This window comes from Capricornis sumatraensis, chromosome 12 (genome assembly GCF_032405125.1).
Source record: "Capricornis sumatraensis isolate serow.1 chromosome 12, serow.2, whole genome shotgun sequence".
NCBI classification, from domain to species: Eukaryota; Metazoa; Chordata; class Mammalia; order Artiodactyla; family Bovidae; genus Capricornis; species Capricornis sumatraensis.
Window position 1 is genome coordinate 40,788,442 of NC_091080.1, and position 18,818 is coordinate 40,807,259.

General features: G+C 45.6%; 1 protein-coding gene across 2 annotated transcripts in view; it reads right to left on the bottom strand.

Moving 5' to 3' along the window:
• Positions 1–18,818, bottom strand: part of MTUS2 (microtubule associated scaffold protein 2) — a 259,084-nt gene that overhangs the window by 49,303 nt on the left and 190,963 nt on the right. The window contains exons 1-2 of one of the 2 annotated variants that reach the window (XM_068984630.1): positions 12,549–12,602; positions 362–428 (exon numbers count right to left, since the gene is read on the bottom strand). In XM_068984630.1, the coding sequence (XP_068840731.1) occupies positions 362–428; positions 12,549–12,602 (121 nt within the window). Of the gene's footprint in view, positions 1–361; positions 429–12,548; positions 12,603–18,818 lie in introns of those variants that run through there. The other variant, XM_068984629.1, reaches the window with a different exon arrangement.

Below are 18,818 nucleotides of genomic sequence, written 5' to 3' on the forward strand. Positions count from 1 at the left end.
AGCTGCTTCTAGGAGCTGTGCCTTCCCCCGGGCAGGGGGAGGGGTCACACGGGGGGTGCGTGTCACCCCACACACAGCAGATGCAGAGATGCGCTGCCATCTGTGAGAAGCGGAGTCAAGCCTGATTAGTTCCACTGTGAACTGTTAGCAAGCTGCCTTTGTGACAACAGAGATGCTGCAGAGAAATCAATGCCCCGCCCCCAAGACTACAAGAACCCACCACTGCTCTGGGGGAGATGCTCCCATCTGTCCAGGCAGGTCTGCTTTGGTTATTACTCGAGACACAACTGCTTTTGTTACACGTTCACATACCAGGAAAAAGACACCCTCTTCCCGTTCCTCATGCCAAGGCCCCACTTACCAACTTCATCCCTGATGTTTGCAAGCTCGATTGACAGCTCTTTCTCTTTCACAAGGGCACTTTCACTCTGAAAAAACAAAATGGACACCGAGATTCCCCTTGTTTGCGGCTGGATAAGGACTTTCACGTGTTTAATTAATGAATCACATTAAGCAAATATTTATAAGTCGAGTCCTTAAGGAGATAATTTTCTCATTAGATAAGCATATACAAAACTTACAAAGCCAAGTATGACTCACTCATTTGTACCACATTCAAATCACAAAGCTTGTCATATAATATTAATAATTCCCTATAGTTGCACTTTTCTCTATATTCTGCTCTGTGGATATCAACCTACAGTAATTCTCTGCATGTCTACACATTAATCTACTGTTCTATATTATTTTACATTTTTAATGATTGTCACTATTAATGAGATTTTTGACCATGAAAATGCCAATGCCACAGCTCTCTGACAGACAGACATTTATTTTACCAAGTCTCTTTAAACTTACCCTTTCGTCCATACATGCATGGCCAGCTACCTCATGAACACTGAACAGAAAACCTATATGAAACATTTCTCTTTGTCGTAAGATCAACACCAAAATTAGAAGTCTCCAAGTATTTTGTTCCACTCTGTGCATTGGAAGAAGAAGAGGAAAACTCCCACTCGAAGTATTATTTACTGCAAAGAATGCCATTTACTAAATGACTGCTTACTTGTTTTCAAATCAAATTCCTACTAGGACATAAAACAGAGAAGCAGTTGAAGATATGAGTCAGCATCAAGACTTACATTTGTTATGATTTTATTATTAATGATAACTAGGAAAGATGTGTTCTGTAAATTCTCTTCCAGTGAGAGATGCCAAAAATACAGGCCTTCAAGGAAAGTTTCTTTCACTCTGTAGAATGCACACCCAAGGCAAACATTTCCCAAGAGGAAATTTTGGCTAAAATGGGTACCAAATATCTAGCACAGATATCATCAAGGCTGCGTGAACACTCTTTCTTTCATAACCTCCTCTGACTTTGATGTCAGCACCTCCAGACAATCTGGGCTGAACAAGAAAAGACAGTTGTCACGACTGTGTCCCTGCGTCTCCTGCATTTAGACCCTGGTGACATGTGAGCTACTCTGGGCCCATGGCAGGGTCTCAGGTCATACAAAGGGCATGTGTTAAGCAATACCAGAATTTTACGCCAAAATAAAACTATTTACATCATAAGCTGAGAGCTATTTTAGTCAAGAGCATTAACAGTGATTAAGTCACAGTTCTCTTGAAACTAATGCAGCAACGATATACCCTTTGGGGGACACTGGACCCCATCTCAGTCATGAAGCTCCCACCTCCCACCCCAGCCTGCAGCATCCCTGCCCTCCCGGAATTTGAAGGCAGGAGACCACCTCTGAGAGCGCATATCCTTCCAGTGCCACGCCCACTGCACAGGGTTATCCTGATGGTTAAATAAATTAACACAGGTGAAGCAGTCAGAACAATGCCTGGCACTTATACCCTCTATACAAAGCGTTACTTGTTGTTACAACTCTGCCATTTCCTTTGATTTTATGTGCAACTGGATGACATCCTACAGATAAGAGGTGCTTTTCCATATTGAATATCTGAATGTGTTCAGAATTTGCATTTATCTCTTTTCTCTCTCTTTTTTTTTAAAGCACCTTCCTGGCTCTGTTGTGATTCTACTCTAAGTTCAAAGACTAGAAAATACAACACAGGGAAAATGTCTAATCAGACTGATCACAGGGACAGGTCCTTGTTCGAACATCAGCAGAATACAGCCAGCTGACTTGTTACTACAAATTAAGAGAGCCTGATATTCCAGAGAGGCTAAACTTCAGTATTTACCCTAAAATAATCTCAAACTACTGAAAAAACTAACTTGTTTCTGCTCCTCCAATATCTCCAAAATCGCTTCAGTCATGTCCAACTCTGTGACCCCATGGACTGTAGCCTGCAGGCTCCTCTGTCCATGGAATTTTCTAGGCAAGAATACTGGAGTGGGTTGCCATTTCCTTCTCCAGGAGAACTTCCCAACTGAGGGATCAAACCTGAATCTTCTATGTCTCCTGCATCAGCAGGCAGGTTCTCTATCACTAGCGCCACATGGGAAAGAGACATTTTGAATTATATCCCTGGTAGCTCAGCTGGTAAAGAATCTGCCTGCAATGTGGGAGACCTGGGTTCTATCCCTGGCTTGGGAAGATCCCCTGAAGAAGGGAACAGCTACCCACTCCAGTATTCTGGCCAGGAGAAGAATTCCATGGACTGTATAGTCCATGGGGTCACAAAGAGTTGGATACAACTGAGCAACTTTCACTTCACATCCTCAATTTGAAGCACAGTCAGAGAACTGAAATACTAACCTTATCAGAACAGAAATAGCATCACTCACGATTCACGCTTGAGCTGCTGAGAGTTGCAAAGACTTAGTTGAGGTTGCAAACGGAACAACCAGAACCTAACAAAAAATCCATAAGCCAACTCTGACTGCTAATCCAAAGCCAAGGTTTCCCTAGCTCCTGCCTCAGCCCTGGGATGAAGCCCTGGGTGGATGGTACCCATACGTGGATATCCCGCATCACCAGCCATCACACCCCACTTTCCAGCCATGGAAGCCTCAGGGATATGGGAAAGGAGGGGCTTGAAGGTCCAGGGAGAACAGGCCTCAGGTAGAGACGGTGCTGATGATGTGGGTGTAAAACCCTCAGACTGGAGTCACTTGGATGAAAATGACACTGACATGTGTGGTCAGGCCTGCTCCACCTATCTGCTTGAGGAGAAATGCAAATGAGGGAGCGAAAGAGAAGGAAGAGAAGAAAGAGAGGAGGTGGGAAAGGAAAAGAGATGCAGGGCAAACAGGAGGGAAGGCAGTGAGATGAGAGACTTGCACCCTCTCCATTCTGGGAAGCAAGGATGAGGCTGATCAATGAGGATCCATCCTGCCCTCATGCCCAACCTTCTGCAAAGACAGATGACCAAACCAATGGTCTCAAACTCATCAAACAGCTCATCAAGGAAGTGTCAGCTGCCAAAGAGAAGCAACAGATCTTATAGCTAAAAAGTCAAGGGAAATAACTAAACTCGGGTAAGGTGTGCTGATTGTGTGTCTGCTCATTCGGGTCTGACTCTTTGGAACCCATGGACTGTAGCCCGCCAGGCTCCTCTGTCCATGGGATCTCCTAGGCAAGAATACTCGAGTGGGTTGCCATTTCCTTCTCCAGGGGATCTTCCCAATGCAGGGATGGAACCTGCATCTCCTGCATCGTCTGCATTGGCAGGCAGATTCTTTACCACTGAGCCACCTGGAAAGCCCATGCTGATTACTACATCAACATTAACACTGACCTTGATCAAACACTGGAGATCAAACCAGTCAATCCTAAAGAAAATCAGTCCTGAATGTTCACTGGGAGGACTGATGCTGAAGCTAAAACTCCAATACTCTGGCCACCTGATTGGAAGAACTGACTCCTTGGAAAAGACTCTGATGCTGAGAAAGATCAAAGGCAGGAGAAGGGGATGACAGAGGATGAGATGGTTAGATGGCATCACTAACTCGATGGACGTGAGTTTGAGCAAGCTCTGGGAGTTGGTGATGGACAGGGAAGCCTGGTGTGCTGAAGTCCATGGGGTCACAGCCGGACATGACTATGTGACTGAACTGAACTGACCAAACACTTCCTAGACACCAGGCATAGCACAGGGTAAGCCTTTTGCTCACTTACTCCTCCAAACATGGTCAACCGGCTCCATGGTTTCTTTTCCACTCTGGAGGACAAAATTGAGGCTCCATGGTTAGGAAATCAGCCAAGTAACATGCACAACTACCCAGGAAGTGGGGAAGCGGGAGGTTCAAGCCAAGGTCTACACTCTTCATCAAACACTAACACAAGAAGATTCTCCCTCCAGCCCACACTTATAAAGACCCAGTGTTGACACCCAAATCGCACTGATCCTCAGCTTGGATCCAACCACAAGGTACCAGCAAGCCTTCTACATCTAACTGGAGGACAGGCACTGCCAGACCCGATGACTCTGCTTCACCGAAAGCATTCCCTGGCTACATTCACATTCCACCCACCCCTGCCTTCCTTGGTGTGGATTTGCGGGTTGCACTTCAGTTCGTTTCCATTCCAGCCTACATGGGGCTGTAACTCCTGATAGGGTAGCTGTTTAGCTTTTCCTGGTCAGCTTTCTCTGACCCTTTCCAACTGCCTCCCCACATGTCCCTGCTGAAGACGCTGGCGCAGCTCTGCTCCAGGGGGCCGGCCAGAGCAGTCTAGCTGCAGCCCTTCTTCCCTAAGTGCCTGTTTTTGAAATGACATCAACTCTTCTAATTTATGAATTCTCTGCATCAATTAAGTTCCTCTTGGTTTTCTTCGAGCCAAAGCAGAATGACGTGATGGAATGAGTCAACAGCTTGGACTCCGGGGACACTGCTCCTCAGGCAGGATGAGAACCTAGAGGGAATTTCCACTCTCCACTCCCTGCCTCGTAGAGTCACCCTCACCCTTCGTGGCTCAGCAGAGCTCAGCATGAACTGAAGTTCTGCTGAGTTATCAGGAGTGAGACCGCCCAGAAGGTTCCCTTGGAAAGACTCTCATACACCATCCTCCTTCCCCCATCTTCTACCCTAAGCCAGATCCGGTGTGATGACACAGCGGATGGCTGAAATATGAGCAAGGTCTCCTCGATGGGCCAGCGTTAGATTAGTGCTTCCCTACATGGGGACTGAGTGGAAAATTCCTCACTGGTGCCAAGCACATGAGCCCCTGCTTTCACTCCAACAGGCTAAAAATAGAGCTCAGTATTAGGCATCCAAGCTATCCTAATGATACAGTCCAGAAATCGCCAAGTTCAAGAAGGCTGTTCCTCTAAAACGACCGTTTACTCCAGGATGGGCTTAACTGGAAAGGGGACGCTTGCAGAACCTTCGTCTTGGCCCCATGGCAGGAATGTGTCTTTTTAGCTGCCTCTGTGATTTGGCATGTCTCCTTGGCACTCTGAGTCCTCTTGTGCCCCCGGCATGGCCCGCTGCACCCACAGACAGAATCCCAGAGGCTCCCCACCATGAACATCTCAGGCTCCCCGCCACCTCTCGCCCTACCAGTCTGCTACAGGGAAGCCCAGTTCCTCCTTAGCCATGGCGCTGCAAACTCTTGGGGAACACTGCCCTCGATCTGTCCTGGTTACAGAAGCCTGGCAAAGTATACAACCTGCTCATCACTCTGTGAACTCCAAGCAACTGAATGTGCGGCCAAGCCCCAAGCAAGCCTGCCACACTCTTTTATCCTAACATGCCTGCTCAACCAGGGCTGTCTGTTTAGGCGGCTAGTGCCACCCGTGTGAAACTGGGGATGACAGGAAGTGAAAAAGCCCATTCTTGTTAGTTAGCATCAGCCATGTGACCCTCCCTTGGGCATCAGCCACCTAAGCCCCTCCCCCCATTAGGAACCCACAGAACAGCCTGGTTTTTATTACAATTGAATATATGTGTTTTGAATGATCATCGACATATAAAAGGTTGAGTGAATCTGAGGAGTTTTCACCCCAACTGATCCAGAAGCAGGAAATGTATCCAACATGACACATATTTGCTGCTAAGTTGCTTCAGTCGTGTCCGATTCTGTGCGACCCCATAGACGGCAGCCCACCAGGCTCCTCTGTCCCTGGGATTCTCCAGGCAAGAGCACTGGAGTGGGTTGCCATTGCCTTCTCCGTGACACATATTTACTGAGTGCCTATTATGTAGCATGCTCTCCTGATGGCTCAGGGTTAAAGAACCCTCCTGTCAATGCAGGAGATGCAGGAGACTTAGGTTCGATCCCTGCGTCGGGAAGATCCCTTGGAGAAGGAAACGGCAACTCACTCCAGTCTTCTTGCCTGGAGAATTCCATGGACAGAGGAGCCTGGCGGGCTACAGTCCATGGGGTCACAAAGAGCTGGACACGACAGAGCACACATATACACCGCTGGCAGGCAGACAAGCCAGGCAGGATATTTCTGCTTTCAAGAAGCTGAGGAGTCTCCCGAAGAGTCAGTAAACAAACAAGTAATTACAAAACAACACAATAAAACTCAACTAGGCAGGGCCAGCCTGGGGGCTTCCTGAGACCAGAGGATGGGTAAGCAGGGGGCTAGGAAGGGAGTGCCCCAGGCAAAGGTCAGGAGGGCCAGTGACACAAAATTGCACTTGGGCTATTTCTGGGAATCCCTGTCACCCCATCAGATGGGCCCTTCTTGCCAAATCTGCCTCTGGTCGGCAACTCTCCTGGAAAGAATGCTTGACCAGCTATAAGCCTGCTGATGAAAACTTCATAAAATTCACTGTAGTTCTGAGTGTTTTTGTCAGCTTCCTCTTCCCCACCTAATATTTTTTTAAAGGACATATGTATGTACATTTAAAATATATATGTTGTTCAGTCACTCAGTTATGGGCACGCATTCCATGGACAGGCTTCCCTGTCCTTCACTCTCTCCTGGACTTTGCTCAAACTCATGTCCATTGAGTCGGTGATGTCATCATATACATGCATGTATGTATATGTATATATATATGTATACATATATATTCAAGTTTAAAGATGCCCAGCTAAACTTCCTTATCTTTTTAGCCTGCTCTGAAATCAGTGTAGATCAGGAAAATTTGATCACCTGAGCTGGGCCCCTTTTCCCCAGGCTATACAAAAGAGCCTTAACAAGGAGTTTAATTTTAAAAACCTATAGCATTCTGGTATTTGAGGAAACATCCAGATCCTTTTTACTGTGAATTTTCAAAACCCAAAGTGATATACCTACACATGTAATTACAAAGAGCTTAAAGGAATTTTTTTTTATTCTTCCAAAAAACAATATTGCTTCTCATCCATGAGGGTTTAATTCCACATGGTAAAATTTTGTCTTAATAGGGAAATATTTTCTTTTATATTTCAAAGCAAACCAGCCACCAGGTGACGTCAGCAGAAAACGCTAAGTCTTCAGTGTTGCTTTCATACTGCCTTTGGTGAATACAGCATTCATTTTCAATATTAATATTGTGAAGATGGGCCAGATCCATAATATAGCACTGTGGAAAGTTCCTTTGAAAGTGGACTGACCTTTTATTCATTTCCGTTATTATGGCTTTAAGGGAGCACTGATGCCATGCTTTGACTTAATCAATAAGTACTATTTCCTTCACATATAATTAGCACAGGCCACTGTATCTAATGTCTGCTTTTCTACTTGGAAATGAAATTTAATACAGACCAGCCGAAGGGAAAGCATCATTCACGTTTAATATTTTTAAATACATGTCAGTGTCTACTTGTGTGGAAAATGAGCAAGGCCGTATCTGGTTTCACAAGAAATCAGATGAAATTTCAAGATGCATCATTCCAGCCTTTGCCCTTGTGCATGCTGGGGTGTTGGGCTTCCCAGGTGGCTCAGTGCAGGAGACACAGGAGATGCTAATTTGATCCCTGGGTCAGGAAGTTCCCCTGGAGGAGGACATGGCACTGCACTCTAGTATTCTTGCCTGGGAAATTCCATGGACAGAGGAGCCTGGCAGGCTACAATCCATGGGGTCAGAAAGAGTCGGACATGACTGAGCACGCATGCATGCTGGGGCATCAGTAGCTGGGAAACTTCTAGCTTACCTAAGAGGGTGCAGCTAACAGGGGGGTGTCAGCCCACATCTGGATTACCAAGGAGCAGTTAGGAGGGACAAAGACTCAGGGGCCCCAAGGAGAAGCACGTGAACTCAGAGGAGTAAGGCTGGAAATGTCTGGATTCCAGAGCAAGCAGAGGGAAGGAAAACTAGCCAGAACCATGATTTTTTTCATCCATTTATGACTCATGGAAGAAGTCTCTTGGCCTTTCTGGATTCTATCTTCTTTTAATGACCTTCCCAAATTTATTACTGTCCGATCACCTGAGCATAGCTGGGAGAAGCAGTGAGGTGCCTTCCCCTAATTCACACCCCTCCCAAGAATTTAGAGAAAAGCTAAGTTAGATTAGCCTCTGAGATGACAATCAACACAGAAAACATTGGGGTAGAGATATGCAAAAAGTGAAAGTTAAGCCGCTCAGTCGTGTCTTTGCAACCCCATGGACTGTAGCCCACCAGGCTCCTCCGTCCATGGGATTCTCCAGGCAAGAATACTGGAGTGGGTTGCCATTCGAACCCAGGTCTCCCACATTAGAGGCAGATGCTTTAACCTCTGAGCCACCAGGGAAGTCCCACATGAGGCTTTGAGATATGCAAAGTAAGCCCTACAGGGACAGGACTGTATCTGAAGCAGCAAGAGAGGGGTGGGCTGGGGCAGGGGTATATGTAGTAGAAGAAGCTAAGCTATGGCAGCCTGGAAGAGGCGGTCACCAGGGCCAGTGACAGTCACACATCACACAGCCTCCCGCGTAATCTCAGGCTGGGGGTAATGGGACCTGAGGGCGCTGGATGCCTAAGTAACGTGACTTGTTGGCTCAGACTCCATCCTCATCAACTACCTCTTATGAAGCTAGACTTTGACTCTAAAAAGAAATCACCTGTTTAACCAGGCGTGTAATCATTCATTTGCTTGTCAGTTATAGTTCTTATCTTTAAAAAATGGGCTGGCATTCTAGCTGTACATCTAGTTGGTTTCCCTTAGTAACTCAACGTTTCTAAGAAGGACCAGCTCTGGGAGGTGACTGTATGTGCAGAGTTGCTGGCTTCAGCCTGGACCACACTGAGTACACTGGTGGACGGACTCCTGGGGGTCCATCTGGGCATCCCAGGGGGCTTCACAGGTCATAACTTTCCCTTCCAGATACCTGTGGAATGAGTCTGTCTACAGACTGGCTTCCTGCTCAAATCCCAACATGGATCCCTATCTCTTCTTAACTCAAGTTAAAAATCAGCCTGGGTTTCAGCCCGGTAAACATTCCCCAAACTCCCTATGAGCTTGTGTGTACCAATATTGACTCTCACCTTTCACCCATGTGGGTTAAAACATCTTTACTCCAGTTCCCTTTGCTTAGAGTTACCATCCTTCTCAAAACTCTACCGCATTTCTCAACATGCAAGTCGTGATCCACTTCTTCCAAGAAAGCTTGCTTTTGATTCCAGCACTGATTTCTCCTTTCACTGGATTCCAGAAACAGGAATGGTGAGGACCACATAACTTGCACTTAACGATACTTCAGTCTTGCTCTACTGGTTTTATTGCCCTGTATGTGTTACTGCTGCCTGCCCCACTCGCATTTTCTCTGGAAAAGGTGGAAATACAACCAAATAACTGGTAAACTCTATAGGGCAGGCTGTGCCTTTTAACAATTCTTTGCTAGTCGCCAAAATAACTGGGCACAGAGCAAACCAGCAAGAAATACTGTTGATGCTTTTACTCGTGTTTTTAAACTTAAAATACTTAGGCATGATCAACCTTTAAAAATCATTTGTTCATTTAACAAACTTTTCATGCATTTTATACTCTAGGCAAAATTCCATACTTCCTCCCAATAAATTAATGTTAAAGAATCATCTTAAGACTACTATTTCTTAGCCCACCTCTGAAACTGATTACCTAAAAGTCTCTTTAATTGTTTAAAGATGTTTCAGAACATCTTTACCTGCCCTAGGAACAAACTGTCAAAGGCATTTTTGCTTCACAAAATAAAGTTTTCTATTTTGTATTTATACAGCGTATGGGTGGGTGGGGGGTGTTCCTTTCATTTTTTTAAGGCTTATTACGATGGACTAAGGGCTTTCCTCGTGACTTAGTGGCAAAGAATCCACCTGCCAATGCAGGAAACACAGGTTCGATCCTTGGGTCACATTGACCCCCAGGAGAAGGACATGGCAACTCACTCCATCATTCTTGCCTGGGAAATCCCACGGACAGAGGAGTCTGGCAGGCTACAGTCCACAGGGTCACAAGAGTCAGACATGACTTAGAGACTAAACAAGAAGATGGGCTGAAGTAATTAGAAACAACTCAACGACCATTTTATCAGGTCTCTCTCATGCTGATCCTGGGATTGTCAGAGCTGATGAACAGACTAAAGAATTTTATGGTGGAATTTAAAGAATAAACTAATTTCCAGAGTTTGAGATTGGACATAACAGTCCTAGAAGTATCATGCCTGGGCCCACAGGTAACCACTGAATAAACTAACAATTCCGGCATACCATTTATGAAGTTATGCTGAAAGGTGGGTAACTAAATAAAACAAAACTTTTAATTAAGAATGGAAAGCCCTAATCCCTGAGATAAGCACCTATGGACATGACATCTATAAAACCTGCAATGGGCATATCATTCTAAAATATAGCAAAGATATATCAAGAAATGTCACTGTAAGCTTAAGGAGAAAGTTGAAAATGCTGTGCAAATTTTTAAGTTTTCATTAGGAAAGAATAACTTGCCTTAAGTGTGACGTTTCAAAGCTAAATCATTTGAAAGTCACTTAAACATCACACTGCTAAAGAGAAGAAACAGCCTTTAATCATCTTTCTTAAAATCTCCAATTTAAAGACTGACACAGGGATAATATTTTTCAAGGACTTGATGTGAAACAAAAAAGGAGGACAGATTCACTTTAAAATATATTTTCTTGAAAAAGGCTTTTCAGTTCAGTTCAGTTCATTTCAGTTGTGTCCAACTCTTTGCGACCCCATGAATCGCAGCACGCCAGGCCTCCCTGTCCATCACCAACTCCCGGAGTTTACCAAAACTCATGTGCATCGAGTCAGTGATGCCATCCAGCCATCTCATCCTCTGTCGTCCCCTTCTCCTCCTGCCCCCAATCCCTCCCAGCATCAGGGTCTTTTCCAATGAGTCAACTCTTCTCATGAGGTAACCAGCTTTTATTTCTAAAACTTTTATATCAGAGCTTAGAAAAATGAACATTATAATACTTCTGTGCATGTAGCAGATCCTTCCCTTCTATAATTATCACTGTTACAAGGCTTTCTTCAAAACCACTTGGTGACCGTTTCTCTTGAAAAAAGGGCCTAATCACTTCAATGTTGGACTGAAATGCAGAAAACTGAGTATAAATGCAGAATATTTCTATTCGTCTAAAGCACATAAATGTGTACATAAATGTTTTAACTCAGTCATGGTGGCAAAAACCAATTCCACTGAGATAGTCATTTCTACTGGAAAAGAAGGAACGGGTGACTTTTAATGTATCAGTTTAATTTTCCTAGGTGGTGTATAACTCTACTTTGGGTCAGAGTTCACCCACAGAACTAGTAACCAATTTTTCCCAAGTGACCTCCTTCTAATGAGTTTTATATTAAGTCGTTTATTTCTCTTCACTTGGTCATATACTAGACCTCAACCTATATAACTGACGCCCATAAGAAGAAAGGAGGTAATTTCATCCTGTCGCTAAATTCCATTTCATGCATCTTTGAGAAAGCCAAACATGTGTGATAATAAAAGATATCACAGAGGCAAGAGTTCTTGCCAGCACATTTCTAGTCGAGAAATTAAAAGCATCTCCTGATCCCTCTGCAAGCTCGCAGTCAATAGCAAAGAAAGGCTTTGTGTTGGAACTGTCACCCGGTGCTTGCTCACACTCTGGTCTCCGTTCCCCGGCTGTGAATTTCCCTTCCAGTGAAAACTGGAACACACCCTCAGACCTTCTGGCTCCTTAAGGCTTCACCTCTGTGTTCTGCATCCCTACGTGATGCAGACACGTACAGAGAGCAGAACTGGACTGGGGATGGTTGGGGGGAGGCTTGCATCTCTGACCTTAAGCACAGAAATTACAAGGATGGACGCTGTTTGTCACAGAGCGTGGCAAACTTTCAAAGTTAGCGGTTGGCCAAGAGAAACATGTCTAGCTCATCTAAATTCCCCCTCCCCCCCGCACCTGGAATGTCTCAGCTCTCGCAGGTACGTTAAAAAGCAGTCAGAATATTCCAAGGATTTCTTGGCAGTTTGGATTTCATGATGTTGGAGCAGAGCCCTCAACATTTCAGGAGAATGCAACAGTTACATCGGAGGCTGCAGAAAGACAATTATGTAAGACACTGCAGAGTAACACGGCTCCCGACTCAGCAGGGGCAAGTATACTGCCAGCCAGGGCAGTATATCCTGTTCCACTCACAAGACAAGTGCACACACACATGCCATGGCGGGGCGGACAGAGACAGAGGCGGCTGGCTCTTTGGAAGGAGAGGGGAGGGGCGGGCGTGGGAGGCAAAGTACCGTCTTGTCCAGGCACTGAAGGCAGTTATAAGGCTTGCAGCAGCAGTGGCCCATCCCGGCAGGCTGGCTGGCAGGGGGACCCCCTTCATTCAGCGTGTCAGCGGGTAATCCCTAAGGCGAGGTGATGGCTCAGGAGAGAGGGGAGCGCCGCTGGGAGCTGTCACAACTTCCATGTGGTCCCCTTATTTCTCCTAATAACTTCAGGAATCCGGGAGCCCGAGGAAGGAGAGCAGGAGGAGGAGCGCAGGGCGGCCGCGTTAGGTTCCTGCTGCGGGGAGGCTGAGGGCGGGAGCAGGGAGGGAGGGGACAGGCGGAGGGGAGGGTCACTTTGCCACTGGAGCCCTCCCCGTGAGGCGAGTCAATAGACGCATAACAAGCAGGTACCGAAGCCTCCCTCCTCTGGGAGGGGATCTCCGGTACGCCACCCCCACCTTCCCCCGTACGACGCAGACACGCCTGGAGAGGACGCAGCAAACACAAAAGAGCCGGGCGTCCAGGGATGCTCCGGGCTGAGGACGGCGCAGAGGGCTGGCAGAGACGCGGCTCTGCTCCAATACTGGCTTTCTGTGTTCCCTGAGAATTAAAAATATTTTTCAACGCGATGTAGATGGCCTTTCCTCCCCGCAACCCTCCTCTCAGGGCATTGTTGCCTGGCCAGGAACCACCCCATCGCTCCCTTTCAAATGTGTGTGCCAAGAACAGTTTCTGCCTCATTGGAGGAAATCTTTATATTTGAAATATAATTGTGAAATCACTTGTCTGGGCTGACAGTCACAAACTGTTCAAGTGGCTTAAGTAATTAAAATTGGGGTGTGGTGCAGACACATTTCCTGGGCATATCAGCATAAAAGTCTTAGAGGACTTGCTCTTTCTGGGCAATCCGCAAGGGCAATCCACAATTTTTCAAGCAGCTGAAAATCAAAAAGGGAAGGGGATGGAAGTGAAGTATTTTTTTTAAATTTCAAAAGAGACATGATATTTTAAAAATATGTTTGTGTAATCCTTAAAGTAAGAGATTCATATATTTATAAAATTAACTTTAGACTTCCTGATGCCTAAAAGGACCAATCCTGAAATTTACCATCTGCAGAAATATACAATTACATTTTTGCCCATCAAATCTGCTTAAGACAGGAAGCAGAAAAGAGTTAAAATTAGACAATTTTACTAACTTGAGATTTTCCAAGGAGATTTTAACTAAGTAGCACAGGCTATTCAGATTTGCTTGTAGAGAGATCAAGGATATCCAGTGATTAAATAACAGACGAGAATGTTTGCCCTAAACTTGAAAGAGTAAGTTCAAATCTTTAACACTAACAAGTAAACTGACGTAATTCTTTTGGCTGTTTATATTAAGATTTTAAATGTATATACACTTTGACCGAACAGACTGCCTTCTATTCAACAATGACACTCACATATATAAGTTGGAGTAGACTCCTGAGAGTCCCTTGGTCAGCAAGGAGATCAGACCAGTCGATCTTAAAGGAAAGCAACCCTGAATATTCACTGGAAGGACTGATGCTGAAGCTCTAACACTTTGACCACCTGATGAAAAGAGCTGACTCACTGGAAAAGACCCTGATGCTAAGAAAGACTGAAGGCCAAAGGAGAAGGCCGCAGCAGAGGATAAGACGGTTAGATAGCTTCACTGACTCAATGGACATGAGTTTGACCAAACTCTGGAAGATAGTAAAAGAGAGAGGAGGCCTGGCATGCTGCAGTTCAAGGGGTTGCAAAGAGTCAGACACAACCAAGTGACTGAACAACAAATATACAAGAGTATATGCAGAGGATATCCAGCACCTAGCCATCGTATGGAACTGTGACACACTGCTGCATGAGGTAATACTTTTATTAACTACAAAGCAAAACTACACACACATATGCATTTGTACAATATATGTCTACAATGAAGTACAGTAAAGCCACTGGAAAAAATGCCATTCATCCAACAGCAGTTGGTGCCTGGGGAATGGAATAGGAGTGAGGGATGGAATTTCCACTGTTCACCATCTTGCCAGCATCTATTCCTTTGTTTTCAGACAAAGTGTATCAGGAGAAGGCAGTGACCACTGCCTGGCTCTGGGATGTCAGGAGGTACAGAGCTGCTGCCCTCTCACACAGGCTTGGGCTTCCCACGTGGCGCTAGTGGTAAAGAACCTGCCTGCAAATGCAGGAGACATCAGAGCTGCTGCTAAGTCACTTCAGTTGTGTCCGACTCTGTGTGACCCTACAGACGGCAGCCCACCAGGCTCCCCCGTCTCTGGGATTCTCATTTCCTTCTCCAATGCATGCAAGTGAAAAGTGAAAGGGAAGTTGCTCATTCATGTCCGACTCTTCGCGACCCCATGGACCACAGCCTGCCAGGGTCCTCTGTCCATGGGATTTTTCAGGCAAGAGTACTGGAGTGGGGTGCCATCGCCTTCTCCAGACATAAGAGACACATGTTCAATCCCTGGGTCGGGAAGATCCCCTGGAGAAGGGCATGGCAACCCACTCCAGTATTCTTGCCTGGAGAATCCCATGGACAGAGTGAAAGAAGTCAGTCAAAAAAGGCAGATGCTGTATGATTCCACTTATACGAGGTAGCCAGAGTTGTCAAATTCATAGAGATAAAAAGTAGAATGGTGGTTGCCAGGGGCTGGAGGAGGGGGGAATGGGGACAGAGTATCAGTTTTCCGAGATGGAAAGAGTTCTAGAGATTGGATATACCATAATGTGACGGTACCAAATGCCACTAAACCGTACGCTTAAAAGATTAAAATGGTAACTGTCATGTGCATTTTACCAAAATTAAAAATAAGAAAAGTGGTGGCCTGCATTCCCCGAGGTGTAGCCAGTCCTTGCACAATTGGTATCTGATCAAGTGAAGACAGAGCAAAGCCTCTATTGTGGGCAGAGAAGCAGGACAAGGAGGTTCCGAGAAGCTGACTGTCTCTCCACAGCCATGTGCAGAAGGCTTTCTTCAGGCAGAATTGTCTTTCTGCACCCGAGGAAATGGTTTCCATCTAGATGAGGATTTAGATCACACTGTCCTAGAAAATGATGGCTTATTCTTGTGTGAGGTCTGAGGGTGCTTACTCCAGCAGTGCCCATAGGAGACAAGGAAGAGAGGGGAGGCTGCCCCAAAGAAAGATGGATTCAGCTTCTCTTCTTGGCGCACAGAGGATGCCAAGGGGCCGGGGACTGGCTTTGCTCAAATGGCACATGTGATGAGGTCTCAGAGCAAATAACCCAGCTTTTGAGAAACATACCAGTGTCCTAGAGTTACACCATGTTTATTTTTTTTAGAAGTTAAAAAAATTTGTAAACATACTCAAAAACAGAGGGATAAATACAAAGAACTTTCCTCTATCCATTTCCAGGTTCAACAGTTACCAAGATTTTGGCACATTGGTTTATCGATCCCTTTTTAAAATGTTTTTATATATCTGTCACCCAGATTCAGTCAAAATGTATCAAAATTTAAAACTTTATTTTCACTTGTCCCTTTCCTTTCTTTCTTTTTGGTTAAGGAACTTTAAAGCCAAGCCCTACATACTTTAGTATGCATTGCTGAAAATTCTGAGCATTTTTACAAACCACAATGCTGTTAAAATCCCGAACAAAATGGACAATATTTCTTTGTCATCCAATGCCGAGTCTCCTACAACATTTTCCTGGTTTCTGAAGCAAAGTTCTTTTACAGCTGGTTTTCTTGAATCAGGCTCAAACTAGGTCTGCATGTTGTATTAGGTGTTAAATCTCTTCGCCTCTGGTACTGACAGCCGTGCCTTCCCCTCCCCTTCCTTTCTCCCCCCACCCTACCCTGCCATTGATTTGTTCAGAAACTGGGTTGCTTGGCTCATAGACTGTCCCACATGCTGGACTTGCCAGTGTGCTTCCTTGCAATGTCATTTTCTTTGTTTCTACAACCCTGTCAATAAAATTTAGTTTGTGAGACTGAGTGAGATTCCGGGCAACAATACCTCAGACGTGACCTCGTGGGCATCATCCTGTATCCCATCGGGAAGCACACAGGGAGTTCCACCTTTGGTGATGCTACAGTATAGACGTGATGGCTTCATCTCCTCCATCACAGTGTCCCACCACTGGCTCATCTGATAGTCCCATTTGTTACTGATTATTACTGGAATCAGTGATTTCACTGGGCGTTACAACATGATGTTGTGATTCAACCACCCTTTTGTATTTATTAGGTAGAATTTTTCTATAAGAGAAGATTTTTTTTTTCATCAACCAGGGTGATTTCAATTCCCAGCAATACAGGTTGTCCAGGAAAGACTGGATAAATGCTCACAAAAGTGCCAATTTTCTGAATGAAGACTTGGGGTCCTAATGGTACCCAATGAGGTTATTTGCTTTCTCTCACTTTTTTAAAGCATCATGATAAACTCCTATTTTTATGTTAACATACACAATGTGTTTTAATCGAGTATCCTTTTTAGATGCTCAGTTGATGCTCATCTCTGACCAATGGGAGCACCTTCTTATTGGCCCCTGTGTCCTTTGGACACAACTCATTTGTCCCCCTTCTCCGCTTTCTGACACAGTTCTGCATCCTGCTGCTGCTGCTAAGTCGCTCCAGTCGTGTCCGACTCTGTGCGACCCCACAGACAGCAGCCCACCAGGCTCCCCCGTCCCTGGGATTCTCCAGGCAAGAACACTGGAGTGGGTTGCCATTTCCTTCTCCAGTGCATGAAAGGGAAAAGAGAAGGGGAAGTCGCTCAGTCATGTCCGACTCTTAGTGACCCCATGGACTGCAGCCTACCAGGCTCCTCCACCCATGGGATTTCCCAGGCAAAAGTACTGGAGTGGGGTGCCATTGCCTTCTCCTAGGCTCATCTAAAAATCTTAGCGATTTCCTGCTACAGACCTGGGACCGGCCATCCCTCCCCTCAGGCGCCCTGGTTCCTTCTAGCTGGGGATGGGAATTACATGTCACAATCTGGTGTTGGGGTCCTAGGATGGGGTCCTAGGACAGGATGACACAGTGACAACTCCTTCTCTCGGGGCCTTTATATGCAAAAAAATGCTCAGTGAAACTCACTTTGGAGGAGATAAACTGGACTATACAGCATGGCCAAGCCAAAGGCTGACATAAGAATTTTCTAGAGTTCCCCTAGTGCATGGATATCTGAAAAAGAGGTTGAATTCCTTGAAGGCATACAGAATGAGGGGTTAGACTACCGTAATGTGGCACAACAGGAAGCTGTGACCTCGCAGGCTGATGTTGCAGAAATCTGGGACATTTTGATTACTAATATTTAAAAAAGTTTGAGGACTTTCTTGGTGGCTCAGTGGTAAAGAATCCATCTGCCAATGCTGGAGACACGGGTTCGATCCCTGATCCGGGAAGATCCCGCATGCCTCAGAGCAACTAAGCCTGTACCACAACTACTGAATCTGTGCTCTAGACCCCGGGAGCCGCAGCTACTGAGCCTACACACCCCAGAGCCTGTGCTCCACAATAAGAGAAGCCACCCCAGTAAGAAGCCCGAGGGCCATAGCTAGAGAGTGGGCCCCGCTCACCGCAGAGAAAAAGCCCAGACAGCAACGAAGACCCGGCACAGCCAAAAATAAATACATAAAATTAAAATTGTAGATCCTATCATTTTTTTTAAATATAAAAAAGCTTGAGATGGTTTTTATCCCTGGGATTTTTGCACGGGAGTAAGGAACAAACATTTAGAAAGGTTACAGAAAGGTCTACCGGGATACCTCTTTAGAGAAAACCTCACAAACACTCGATGTTTTACAGCAATAACTAATGACGAACATTAACTGATCATTAGCAGATGCCAGGCACCGTGCTTGCATGCAAACAGCTCATGTAACAGGGCAATGTGAAGGCAATGTGAAACAAGCCCCACTATTGTCTTCATTTTGCAGATGAGAAAATGACGCTCAGAGACTGTACATCCAGTCAAGTGTACCTAAGGCTGCGAAATGACGAAGCAGGGTCTTGAACGCAGATCTGACTCCAAAGCCATGTCTTTACCACTAGGCTTTTCTCTGTAAGGCTTACACAATTAGAAGTTTGTGTTATAATCTGGATAAGGGATATGGGTATGTGTGTGCTCAGTCGTGTCTGACTCTTTGCAACCCCATGGACTATATAGCTTGTCAGGCTCCTCTGTCCATGGGATTTTTGCAGGCAAGAATACCGGAGTGGGTTGCCATGCCCTTCTCCAGGTGATCTTCCTGACGCAGGGATCGAACCCATGTGTCCTGTGTCTTCTGCACTGCAGGCGGATTCTTTACCCA